Raw genomic sequence first — 13,649 nt, 5'->3', positions numbered from 1 at the left:
ACTTAAGTACAATACAGTAAATCAGTACTCTTTACACCTCTGGTTATTTTTGTTTGAGTTTCAATATTTCTAAGTTAAAAAAGAGACTTTTTCTGCAGATTTCTGTTACATAAAGTGAAGGTCTGTGTTTTTTGGCTGCTTCACTCTGCAATTTATAGTTATTATTTGGGGCCAGTATGAGACCCCTAATATTAACAAATCGGCATGAGAGAAGCACTGTGCTTATTCTTGTAAATGGTGTTATATCAATACAATTTAATTCAAATTGAAAAAAGACAAAAACCTTAATTTTCTGAAAAAAAAGAGTGATTTTCGTTATTTCTTTGTTTTTGCAAAATATGCTGAGCGACAGCTGTGTTTAAGTGTGTGTGTTTAATTCCAATTGCTTATTACCATACCAGCATTCTTTGACTATACAAATACTTTTTTGGTTTTGACCAATAAACTACAGTACATGTTGAAGTAAAACACTACATACATAAGCACGTATTCTGATTATGAGTCACTGGCACGTGCACAAGTCAAGTTTATTTGTATAGCACTTTTCATGTACAGAACAATTCAAAGTGCTTTACACAAAACAAACATCACAGTGGCGCTAGCACATCATAAAAAAAACATTTAAAAATGAGAAAAAAATCAAATCAAGAGACCCTGCCACTTTGGCCCTCCGTGTACCAAGTACAGTGCGTTGTTTGGTGGTGTGTTTTTTGTAAGTGAGTGTGAGAGACTGTTTGTATGGCCAACATTTCTATATTTTGTCATTGGCAAAGTGCATTAGAGCATTGTTTCCCAACCTTTTTTGTCTCATGTACCCCCCGTGGCCTCTCTTCAGATTAGGAGAACCCCTTCGTCACTCCAATTTAGAAACCTTTCTTGTTTTATTTACATGTTGATAATAGCTTGAAAATGTCAATCTGTACGTTTAACGCACACTAAATATCAATTTTGTGCATTACAATTATTGTATAGCAGGGAATATATTTACCTCAATTTTTAGTAATGTGCATAACATGTTAGTAACAATTTAGTTGGATATTAAGGCCACAATATTGTTTATTTCATTAATTCAAAATTCTCTGGTCTTTGGAGACAGCAGACGTGTTTTCGTTTGCTCCGATAACACGACCTTGGCTACAGCTGGCTACAGCTGAACAGCCTGAACAGCCTGAAAAACTGGGCCCAAGACTGAAGGAAAATGGTGAAAAAACCGCAGGGAGGCCCTTCAGAACCCAATTCGGGTTTGGAAGAGGTCAAGGAGATGATACGCGAGGGTCTACAAAACCTATCTGCCGAGATAAAGTCGTTGGAAAAGACGCTGGAAAATTCACTGGAAAGACTACAAAGCGAAACAAAGGTACTGAAAGAAAAGAATGAAAGAAATGCTGAAGAGATAAAATTGTTGAACGCGAGGGTTGAAGAGTTGGAACAAAAGGAAAGAGAGAAAGATGTCATCATCACAGGCCTAAAGATAAAACCCAGGAGTGACGAAGAAACAAAATCGATTGAACAACAGGTCATTGACTTCCTGAAGTCGAAGGACATTGTCCTGAACCCTGACAACATCAACTCCTGCCATCTCCTGCCAAAGAGAAATGATACCAGAGCTGTAAAAATAACCTTCACGAATATAAAATTCAAAGGAGAAATACTCAAGCAAAGAAATAAACTCAAGGGAACGAAGGTGTACATCAATGAAAACCTGACGAAATAAAATGCAAGCATTGCATGGAAGGCACGCCAAATAAAAAAAGAAGGAAAGATTATGAAGACTTGGTCAAAAAACTGCAGGATTTACATCCTGGAAGAAGAGGACAGAAAACCAGTTCTCATCAAAACGATGGACAACTTGGGAAAATACGAAGGATCCACCTAAACAACAACACTACTGATGGTAATCATGGATATGGACCCAGATCTATATAAACACTGGAAACAAAACTCAGACTGTGATTATTTTACGGAGACCGATTTAAATGTGAAACCAAGAGTAAAAAAGGTCTGTCATTTATTCATTTCAATTGCTAGGTGGTGGGGTGATTAAGGATTACATTAAATTTAAATTCAAAGTGTTTATTGTCATATGTGCAGTTAGAAACACGTTTTTTTTTTTTATACAATGAAATTACTGCCTTGCTTATGAGCTGGGATATAATAATTGTTTATACAAGTTAAATCTAACAGTGGAAAATACAACACTGCCAATAAAACTAACAACAGCAGTTAGAAACACGCTTATGAACTAAGATATATTACATTAAAATACTGCCTTGCTTGTGAACTGGGATGTAGTGATGTGTTTATACAAGTTGGATCTGATCCCATCATCAGACAGTGGAGGATACAACACTGCCAATGGAACTAACAACAGCTGGATTACCCTTGATGTAGAGACAAAACAAGGTGACATTGTGGATGAAAAGGGAAAAACCTTCCAAACACCTTCGAAAGAGGAACTATTCTTGAACTGGAGGAATGCTAACAACGTCTGGCAGGGAACAAGGCCAACACAAACAAAGATAGAGGACAACACTGACTACAGATGGACGTTCAGAAGAAATCAAGAATGTTTGACCAGAGAGACATGTAAACCCATGTAAATTTGCGATGGTAAAACAGGGGACGGGACCCGGATAAGCAAACTGCTTCTCTCGTCTCCTTTTTCGGCATGTACAAAAAAAGAAAAAAAAAAAAAAAAAAAAAAAGTGAATGTAACCATGTCGGAAATAAACTGAATAAATAAATAAAAAAATAAATAAATGCAGTTTATTGTCAACAGGTGGAAAAGATGTTGGATGAACATGTACAGTGTCTGAAATAGGCTTAAAAATGACTCAGCATGTTGGAAATAGATTCCAAGTACCCCCTACAATGTGTTCAAGAACCCCTCAAGATACACGTACCCCTGATTGGGAACCACTGCATTAGAGAAATGTACGTCATATCATTTTACTGGCAGTGAGTTGCAGTGTGTTTCCTGTTTCAAGAGGCACAAACTGGTATTTTACTAAAACTATGCAATGTACATTCACAAAACCTAGACTATTACAGCATAAATCCAACAATGATATTATTTAGAAGAATTGTGATTTTCTCAACTTCTCATTTAATTAGTCAGTATTTGTTTATAACATTTGTATTCATACACAGAAATTAGATCTATCATACATAAATATAGAATATATCACTTTTATAACCATGCTGTATTAATTCAGAAAATACCTTCTTCCTTTCAGATCCTTTCCTTTCCTTTTCTTTCCAGAGACTGATTTGATTGAAGTGTGAAAAAGAGTTTAATAATCAGCTAAACAGGGAGATGCTGTCCCCTGCAGGTGAAAACAAAAAAATGCATCCTACAATTTGTTTTTAAATTATTATTATTATTATTTTAAACACTCCTTTTAACAAATACGGGGGAACTTAAAACATTTTTTTCAACATTGTGTAGTAAATATAGGCTTATAACAGTAGCATTGAATGTTGCAATGCACACAAGGCTATAACGTGGTGCTATTCAACAGGGCTTAATTATATTTAAATATATCGGTCCACAGCTGCTTTCATGAGGCAGCCCTTTATTTTCTGCTGACATTCTAACCCTAATTGGGAGGCTGTGGAGAGATGCACTGTAATTTTGCTGCTTTGGACACCTGCATCTTCCTAAAGTCTCTGTCAAACCATCTTAGGTCTAATGACTGGTTTAGGGTAAATAGGGCTGCACACAGAGGTCCTAATAACAAACCTAAAAGCACATTGATTCCCAGGCTTGAGTAAGACTGAAAGAGCATGAGGCTCTGACGAATCTTAATGTTTTCATCAAAGCGATGTACAACCCATCAGATTTATGCACTTTTGATGATATGTCTAAAGCTGAATAATACACCTTTGTTCCTAATTCATGTAAGAAATTAATATCAATTTCTAGCCTACAAACTCCTAATATTCTCATATATGAGGGCATATATATTTTGGAGATTTCAGCCAATCGGCGTACGCATATTATGTTGTCGTCACGTCAGGATTACTCTTCATATATCTGCTCCTATAGAAGGTCGAAAGTGTCTATTTGTACGGTTGCCGTCGGTATATTGATACAGCAATCGTATGGATAGCCACTGCCTTTTAGGAATAACCTCATAGTGATCAAGAAATGGGTTGACACGTAACTAAGCGCCAAAAATCCTGGCAGTGGCTATCCGTACGGTTGCCGTATCAATATACCGACATTCTATCAGTACGCAGCGCCCCTCAATGGTCAGTTTAGGTCACGTGATAAGGTCAGTCATTGGCCAGTTTAGGTCACGTGATAAGGTCAGTCATTGGCAAGTTTAGGTCACGTGATAAGGTCAGTCATTGGCAAGTTTAGGTCACGTGATAAGGTCAGTCATTGGCCAGTTTAGGTCACGTGATAAGGTCAGTCATTGGCAAGTTTAGGTCACGTGATAAGGTCAGTCATTGGCCAGTTTAGGTCACGTGATAAGGTCAGTCATTGGCAAGTTTAGGTCACGTGATGAGGTCAGTCATTGGCCAGTTTAGGTCACGTAACTAAGACTAAACCTAACGGTAAACCTTTACCTAACCCTAAAAATTGTTGTGATAGGGTTATAACCCTAAAACTAACCCTAAGATGCTACGTACGTGTACTTCGCTAAACATACTAATAGCACCCAGGGTTGTCCGTACGGCAACCGTACGAGCAGACATGTTCTTCCTAAAAAGCCTATGAACGTTATGGTCGACATATATTTATGTTGCACTCACCAGAATGATAATTTTGAAAGCATCAACATTTCTGTATTTTGATGCTACTAACAGCCTTCTCACTAAAGATCCACACATGCCCAGCTGAACGAGGAAGACGCCTTAAAATGATTAAGTCTACGCTACGATCAGAACAATCGGATGCTTTTAACCTTATAATAGCAGTTGGAGTCTGAATGACTCACTCCCTTGAAAGGGTGTAAGAAAGAATCGATTTGACGATACATCACGATAATTCACAGCGTGATTATGAATCCAAAAATTTTCCAAATTGATTTTTTTAATCATTTAAATAAAGGACCATAGGGCAGTATTTGTGAAACAAAAGACATTAATTTTAAGTCTTTTAAATGCTAATGGATGAAGCGTTCAAAACCAACAAGAGCCCACAAACATATCTCCCTATTACAAGACCTTTAGAGGTGTAAAGAGCACTAATATATATTACTCAAGTAGAAGCACTGTTTATATTGATTTAAATTGTACTCAAGTACAACTACAAGTAAGTCATACATAGAATACTCAAGTACAAGTAAAAAGTAGCTCAACTTTCATCCCCTACATTTATTTTTGGTAATAAATCATGCTACGGTTCTCTATGAACTCTAACACTGAGAAAACTGGCATTCAATGCTGTTTTGGTGCCGTACATTACATTTAATCTGGTTGGTCAGCTGTGATATGATGTATTTGAGTTTTGTCTGGTCATTTCATTTTTGCGTAGTTTTACATTGTCCGTTGATCATTTTAAACAAAAAATAAGAATTTACTCAGTAACGGTTGTGTGTAGAAATATAACAAATTACTTATTTTAAAATGTACTTATGTACAAATAAAATTACTGATTCAGAAATATACTCAAAAAAGTAAGTACTCATAAAAGCAACTCAATTACAGTAACGTGAGTGCTTGTAATTCGTTACTTTCACCTCTGAAGACCTTACCTATGGCTGAAAGTTAGGAATTCTACAAAAATGTCCAATTCGGGCTTGATAAAGGCACTTTAAAGACATTCAGAATTCACGGAATTACATTGAAATCCCTAGTGCCAGTAAAAGACAGGCATATGATTCCGCCTAATTTCTTTGTTAAATGGTTTAGATCATTTTGGATTTTTTTCTTTTTTATAACTAAAAACTTTTTTAACATCATGAACCAGAATAAACACAATGCACTTCCTTTCAGTGGATTCTGTGATAAACAAGCGGTTATTTCTAAACACAAATCGTATATAGGTATAATGACTAAATGTCTTTAGTGACCCATGATTTATTTGCCACCGTGGCTTTTATGTGTTTACAAACAAAAAGTGCTTTTTAGGTATTTGTTTTCTGCTCATGGTTCAGGTGAAACAGGATGAAACAGACACCCGGAGGGAATATCCCCGTGGCCTTTAAGATAATCCCCAAACACAGTGTGAAACCCTCTTTAATATAGACTGCTGCCCCAATAGGGTATGAAATCATTGGCGTGTGTTTCCTTTTTCTACACAGGTAGCACACGTTATCATTTCTTATATGTATCGATAATATGCACTTCTTCACTTCTACGGACAAACTGTAAGAGCCACAATCACTTTCAAGCAGTCAGTTCAGAACTACTAATAAAACTACCATTAATGTTTGGTTAGGAGAGAAAACTAAATTTTCATATCCTGAGAAATCCAACACACTCCTGACACATTACAGTAATAAATTATAATAATATCAATGTACATGTATTGATAAATAAATGATGCTTGAAAGACAAAATTCCATGTGTGCCATGTTTGAAATCACTGCTGTCCATAAAATCTACCTTATCAAATCTAAGTTTCACAAATCCAAAACAGCATTTTTGCTCTGCTTCTTGCATCAATATTCATAGGAAAATGAAGTCAATGAACACACCAGGGCGGTAAATTTAATAAGAGAAAATCCATCAATTATTACAAAGGAAATGAATAATTCAAACCAACATCAAATATTTATTGAGACAACTCCAGCACATTGGTTAACTGTGTATTTTCACACGTTCACACTGTGTATCACAAACTGTAGACATAAGATATATCAGTACCAGCATCCCGAGCCGTCAATATACAGTGTGTGGAGTCGACTACTTTTTTAGTCTAACGTAAAATAAATATTTAACAAGAGATAATGAATTTCCTGGAATTAGTGTTACAAGAGATGTCAGGTTACACATAGCGCTAAATAAGTAGGTGTGTGATTGAGTGAGAAATGTCCTTACCAAGATACAGGTCAATACTTAAAATCACAGATATCCTTTTCAACGTTTTTTTCAAACTATCCACCTGTCTTGATGCTAACAGTCAGATCTGCTGAATGGACGAAGCTTCTAATTTCTGACCTCTTAAAAATAGTTCAAATCTTCTGGTTCTGATAGCGTTGATCTGATTAGGACGTCTCTAGAAGTGGCTGAGTTTAAGTTTCAAAGGTGTGATATTTCAACAGAAGTAAGTTCACAGCCCATCAACACTGTGCCACTGTACACGTTATAAATAACATTTAACACTTCTTTCACCAAAAGTAGAATGAGTCTGTTAAATTAAACCAGTGAGTATTTTGTACTAAAGGTGGGACGGTCTACCGTTACAGTGAGTCGAGTGGTATTTGCGAGGTAGTGTCAGATTTAAAGAAATGACCACACAATCTACTACACACTGTTATGTTTAGGTAAAAAAAAAAAAAAGTAGTCAAAGTTTCCAACCGCAATTTTCTAGGTCTTTTTCCCCCTTCGTGTCGTATTGCATTGTTACGTAATCACGAGTAAATTATCGTATCATTCCATACTTTTTAATACAACTGTACTTTTTGAGGGGCAATAATTATGCAGAATATCATGGTTCTCTGAAATTTTCTGTTGTACAATGATGGACAACAATTGTTTGACATTTGTCCTAAAAGTCAGAATATGCAGCAGTGGATGTTTTGTTTTTCTCCCAATTACTGTCTTGTATTGAACACAAGTGCTATTATCTTGGTAATGGCACATATTAACATCAGCTTTGCATCGTACCACAGTGTGCACCAAAAAAGTCACAAACACAAATTTAACCCAAATGATATTGAATTCAATGCTACTACCTACAACACGCAATCAACCAATTTAGTAACAGATGTAGTCATACACAGTACTTTATGTATTGATAAAGATGATCTCCATACCTGTCAACTTTTGGATTTGAAAATAAGGGACATTTTCAGCCGCCCACTACGAGCCGTCCCACCCCCCAACCAAGCTCCAGTTACCTTTATATTTTAAGACAAGTGTACAATAAATCTAAAATAGCCACATGTCAATCACTTACTAAATACAATGATGTGATTAGAATCTGGTAGGCCGACCTTTATCAACATTGAAATGCTGTGAACATTCCTACTAGGGCTGGACGATATGGACCAAAACTCACATTTCAATATATTTTCTCAGAATGGTGATGTACATTATAAATCTCAATAATTTTATCAAATGAAGTCTGACCAGAAAGACAATTCTGGGTTAAATTTGCTGATGCAAAATGCTACACAGGCTCATTTATTAACAAACAGATGCACATTATGTGCCACTTTTGGCTTTTTTTTACCTGTACAGGACAGCACGTGTGAGTGAGTTCTGTAGTGTGACTTGTTATGGGGAAGGTTTGGGTTAGGATGCACTCTTTATTCCATCTAAAATAGCTTTACATTCTGTTCCAAGTAGTTAAAGCAGCAACTCCTAAAACAAGTATTTTTATACATATATATATATATATATATATGTACTTTATATTGATATATGCAATATTGTTGTTTTCTATATCGCCAAAATAGAAAACTTGATACTAATCTCATATAACATGTAACTGTGTCACATCCTGCTGCTCTTTCGGAAGATAAACTCTCTGTCACATTTTACAACGTATTTGCACGAGTTCTTTGTTCTTTTCACCGTGAACGTCTTCATTCATCATCTCTTTTCTTAGTTGTTTCCAGGTTTATTGCCGCTGTCAGCCACCTGAAATGGCGTGAGTGGCAGTTCTCGCGAGGCTAGTGACGGCGTTTAATTTAGTAAGGCAACTTTTAATTATTATTACATTAAAATTCGGGATTTTTACGAGAAAACATTAATACGGGAAGATGGCGGGAAAGAGGGGTAAAATACAGGAGCTTCCCGGCCAAAACGGGTTCTTGACAGGTATGGATCTCAAACATATCCCCACTCCCCATCACATTTCATTGACGAATATCATCGGCCCCTTAGAGATCACTGTTTTCTCTTTGTCACAATTTTCATTTTTACTGAGATGTGTTTGAGGTAAGCTGGTGCTCACTTGTGTATGGTAGATGCTCGCTTGTCTCTGCAGCTTTTGACCAAAATCCATTGTTGTCTGATTGAAACTACTCTGTCTTGAGAGCCCAAAGCCCTCGTCTGGCTGATCGAAGCTACTTTCGCTGTAGAGCCGCTGTCGCATCTCACTGGAACGTTTTCCAGAGGCGCTCCTGGTCGGGTATCTATGACCCGTCTTGTACCATCCTGTCTCTTTGTAGACAAACCAAATGTTCCCAACCCAAAGCATGAGATTGACAAAACCAAAGACCTGGAGGAAAAAAGGGAGATTTCTATCAACAAGCTGTTTGACGTATTTGATGTAAAACTTGTTTGGGGGTGGGGGGGTGGGGGGGGAAACCCACCACAGAACAATTGAGTCGTGACCAGTGAGGCTCATGGGTGGCCGCACACTGGTTCTCCTGAGCTCTGCAGGCAGAGATGAGATGAAACACCAGCGTTGGGTTTGTGGCGGTCTTAATATCTGACACCGTTTTGGCCCAACAACAACTACTGATGAGCCACATGAAGGAGAAGACGGCTGTGACGACAAAGTCCTACTCAGGAGACAAAGAGGGAGAACATCACACTCAGCAATAAACCATGGATTCAGTATCGTTCATATTATGCAAAAACTCACTGACCACCAGTGGGCCTCTGTTGTTCTTCAGGTACTTGTTCTGGTAGAAAACGTAAACGACTGTAGCCAGCAAAGAGTAGAGAAAGGCTAACACGCCAACAGTGACAAAAAGCTGGGCCGTAGAGGAGTAATCGCCATCCAGGAAAAGGATTTCTCCTCTTTTTGCTTCACACAGAGGAGCTTTGAAGTGCACTTGATGTAATCTAGTGGACGGAGAAAATGAAAAAAAAAGAAAAATATAAAATATTTAATGTAAGATATTTATTCATCTTTTTTTTTCTACTTCTGATGATAATGTTCTGTGTTATTGATCAGGCATTTGCTTCACTCATGATAATAAGACAATGTTTCAAATTGAAAACTGTTCAACTATAAACTCCAGCAAATCTGGGACAAGCTGTATTTTAAAATTCAGCCTAGTCCTTTAGGGATTGTGAAACTATCACAAAAATGAAGTCATTTTTAATTTTCAATACAGTTTCCTCACATTTTTTGTGTGACAGGCTGAGAATTATTATCATTATTTTATTTTTTTTTGTGACAATTGGCATTAAATGTTTTCACGCGTGAAATAAATGTATGTGCTTGGAAAAAATTGCAAAGTGATGTATGTAAATGAGATTTATGATGTTAACCCTTACCCTAACCCTGAGTAAAATGCAAAAATGTAATTGCACAAAGCAACTTCATATCGAAATATGTTTATTACTAATATTACTGTTCCAATTGTATTTTGTGATGCCACTGTACTGTTGTATTTATAATTGTATTTTTATTACCCTGTTGTACAGCACTTTGGTCAACTGAGTTGTTTTTAATAGTACTTTATAAATAAATTGGATCTAATATGAGTTTGAGAGTCTCGTCTAGCACAAAGATACAGAGGGATGAGAAGCACGATTAAATGTCAAGCAAAAAATAAGTTGTTTATTGTGATTCCTCTCCAAAAAAAAAAAAAATCTGAGAGCAACAGAATTACATAGTGAACCTAGTTTAGTCTTGAGTTACATTCTAAGAAATAATCACTGCACACAGCTACCAAAGAAATGTAGGGAACGGGAGATTACCCTTTATTTGGCCTTAAGTAATTTGTATTTTACTGCACTCTGATTCATTTGCCTAAAGACTGCATTCTCACATCTCTCCGATAAACCTTATGGCTAATAATGATGATCCATGAGGGAGATAAGAGCTACATGTACTAAAACCAAATGCACCATCATGAGCCAAAAAGAAAAATCTACTCTCCTAAATTATTCTGAACACACCTGGAGGATTTAGTAGGAAAAATGAGAAGATTCAGATAAACCATCTCCTGTAGTAAAGTCCTGGTTTGGTGTCCTTGAACATTTGGCTCTAATGATGCAGTAATAGAGTCGGGGACCTAATAATAGGTGGACTCCTGCTTGAATGCCCAGTTTGCTGTTTTTAAATTGGGTAATGTTGAAGAGGAAGCTGATTTCTGGTTAAAATTAATATGGTGAAAAAAACTAGAGTCGCGCCATTGTATTATACTGTAACAGAGGATTGTTGGGATTTGTAACAATGTACTTTTGGATAATGCTAATAAAAGAACACCCAATTTTTGACTGTATTTTGACTATATTGACTTTTTTTGTGTTCATGATTTCTTATCAGATAAGGGAATAGATATGTCTATCCTTGCTTTAAAACTGTAATATAATTTTTAACAAAAGGTGAAGAATTGTGGAGGATTTTCTAATGAACAGAAGATTTTTATGGACAATCGTTATACCTGAAAGGATACCCGAAATCAATGTTGATGCTGCGGTTGCTCTGCCTTTTGTCGGCACAATCCACTTTAACCTGGAGGTAACCAGAGTACCCACCACATGTTGCAAAGGCACAAATGGCAAAAATCTATGAGAGGAGAACAGAAAAAAAAAGTGAATATCATTAAATGTAAATTTACTGAGGATTAAACCAGTTTTTGAGTTTGCTTATTCATTCACTTTGTTGCATGAGCCATTACTAGAACTGATAAATGGTTTGAAAACAACCCTGAATAATTTAAAGGTAGAAGAAGTCTAACGGAGCTGCTTGCTGTGTACTCTGAGGCAACCACAGCAATACACAAAGACTGAAAAATATCATGTCATACATTGAAAAAAGATTGCTTACCTTTGTATGTCATTTACTTTTAGGTGTAGTTGTTGTTTTACTGATATTTACAAAAAGAAATGTATTAAAAAAAATATCCCACAAAAAACCTTCCCTCCATTTCCTTTCTTTTCATGAAGCAAAAAAATATTCAAGATTTAATCAAAATATAACTTTCTATATTTAGTTGATGTGATGCCAAATTTCTGTACAAGAAATAAAAACCACAGTACGCAAATGAAGACACAATTTCAGGCAAAAAACAAAATGTTGGAATTCCACTTACCGGTGCAAATATGACCATACACATTTAAAAATCAAACAGAGTCCACCTCTACACAGTGTCGACAGTTCCAGTCCCTGGGTCGAAATGTCACTGATTTCGACAGGAAAACCAAAGCCCTCCTCAGGCTGGGGAACGCTTGACAGGAGGTGTCATCACCCCCCCCCCCCCCCCCCCCACCCCGATTAAACTGTAAATACCAGAGGCAAATTAGTTTCAATGGTTATAATTAAACTTTTAATTTATACATCAGGATTCCTCCAAAAGCCTCCCCATGACAAGAATAGTTTTTAAGTGTGAGATACATATCTGGGTATATCAGTGTATAATATTGATTTGAAATGAGTGGATGTTCTGACATTATTGGTTAAATTCAAATCAAAGCACCACATTCATTCATTCATTCATTCATTCATTCATTCATTCATTCATTCATTCATTCATTTATTCATTTATTCATTTATTCAATGCAATGCTGTGCAGTTTTCCATCAAACTAAGTCTTGTCATCACAATCAGGAAGCAACGCCTGTGCCTTTGATTTATTTTAGCTAAAGGCTGGAAATGCAGAGACCAAATTACATACAGTAATGACTTTCTATTTTCTCTTGCATTCATAGCCAATGGAGCTGGTAAATGAGCTGCTACAGTACATGACTGCTGGTCATTTTCTGTTCAAACAAAAAGCAACACATTGACTCTGTGGAGAACAGTGTGTATCAGAGCCTGTGGCCCTTTTATTCCATCTGATGCTTAAAGATTCTTCAATAAAACATGTGCTGAGATTTGCTTGAAGTTTACAGAAGTGCCAAATAACATTGATGTGCTTCTGGCATGGATGTGTTTCCATCTTTCAGAGCAATTATCACAGCTCACTGGGATGGACTGTGGTTTGAATAAGGAGCAGGATTTACTCTGTTATGGTTGCATTTAATTATCTTGGGACCCTGCTGACCTCTTTTGGTGACACATTTACATTACAGTCTTTTTTCTTCCAAGAATAAAATGATATTTATGCAAAAGATTGGATAACATTTGTGATTAAAGAAACTGTATACTGCACATCCTGTATTGACTTGCATTGTATTCGACTCAATGATGGGATGCAATCATGCAAGAAAAACACCTGGATTTAAATAATAATTTATTACAGAAACACTGCTTTTCTAGTGTGTTGTTGATAAGATACAAAACATGTGTAAAGGCTATTTCTTAAATTAAAATGAAACTCAGTTTCTTCAGTGCACCAATGGTTTGTACTTAAGTGAGCTTTGAAATACTGATTAATTTTGAAATGTGCTTAGATATGTGGCAGTATTTACTTTTTTAAATAGTTTTTTTTTTATTTTATTTTTTTTATTGTTTTTCAGGATTGTGTTAAAATAGTGCTCATAGCTACAGTATATATTTCACCAGAGTGCAAAAGAATAGTGTTCTGGTTCCAGTTGGACATTTGGTTTTGACATTGCAGCAAAAATAAATAAATAAATAAATAAATAAATAAATAAACAAAGTTTCATGAAACGTTAAATGA

General features: G+C 36.2%; 1 protein-coding gene across 1 annotated transcript; it reads right to left on the bottom strand.

Moving 5' to 3' along the window:
• Positions 1 to 8,640: 8,640 nt before the first annotated feature.
• synprb (synaptoporin b) lies at positions 8,641 to 12,188 on the bottom strand. Its single transcript, XM_028447393.1, has 5 exons — positions 12,120 to 12,188; positions 11,469 to 11,593; positions 9,717 to 9,915; positions 9,438 to 9,629; positions 8,641 to 9,343 (listed from the first exon to the last, which is right to left on the bottom strand). The coding sequence occupies exons 1-5, from the start codon at positions 12,141 to 12,143 to the stop codon at positions 8,972 to 8,974; spliced, it is 912 nt and encodes a 303-aa protein (XP_028303194.1). The 5' UTR covers positions 12,144 to 12,188; the 3' UTR covers positions 8,641 to 8,971.
• Positions 12,189 to 13,649: the final 1,461 nt, after the last annotated feature.

This window comes from Gouania willdenowi, chromosome 5 (genome assembly GCF_900634775.1).
Source record: "Gouania willdenowi chromosome 5, fGouWil2.1, whole genome shotgun sequence".
Taxonomy (NCBI): domain Eukaryota; kingdom Metazoa; phylum Chordata; class Actinopteri; order Blenniiformes; family Gobiesocidae; genus Gouania; species Gouania willdenowi.
Note: the sequence above shows the minus strand (reverse complement) of the source record. Positions and strands in the feature narration are given on the sequence as shown.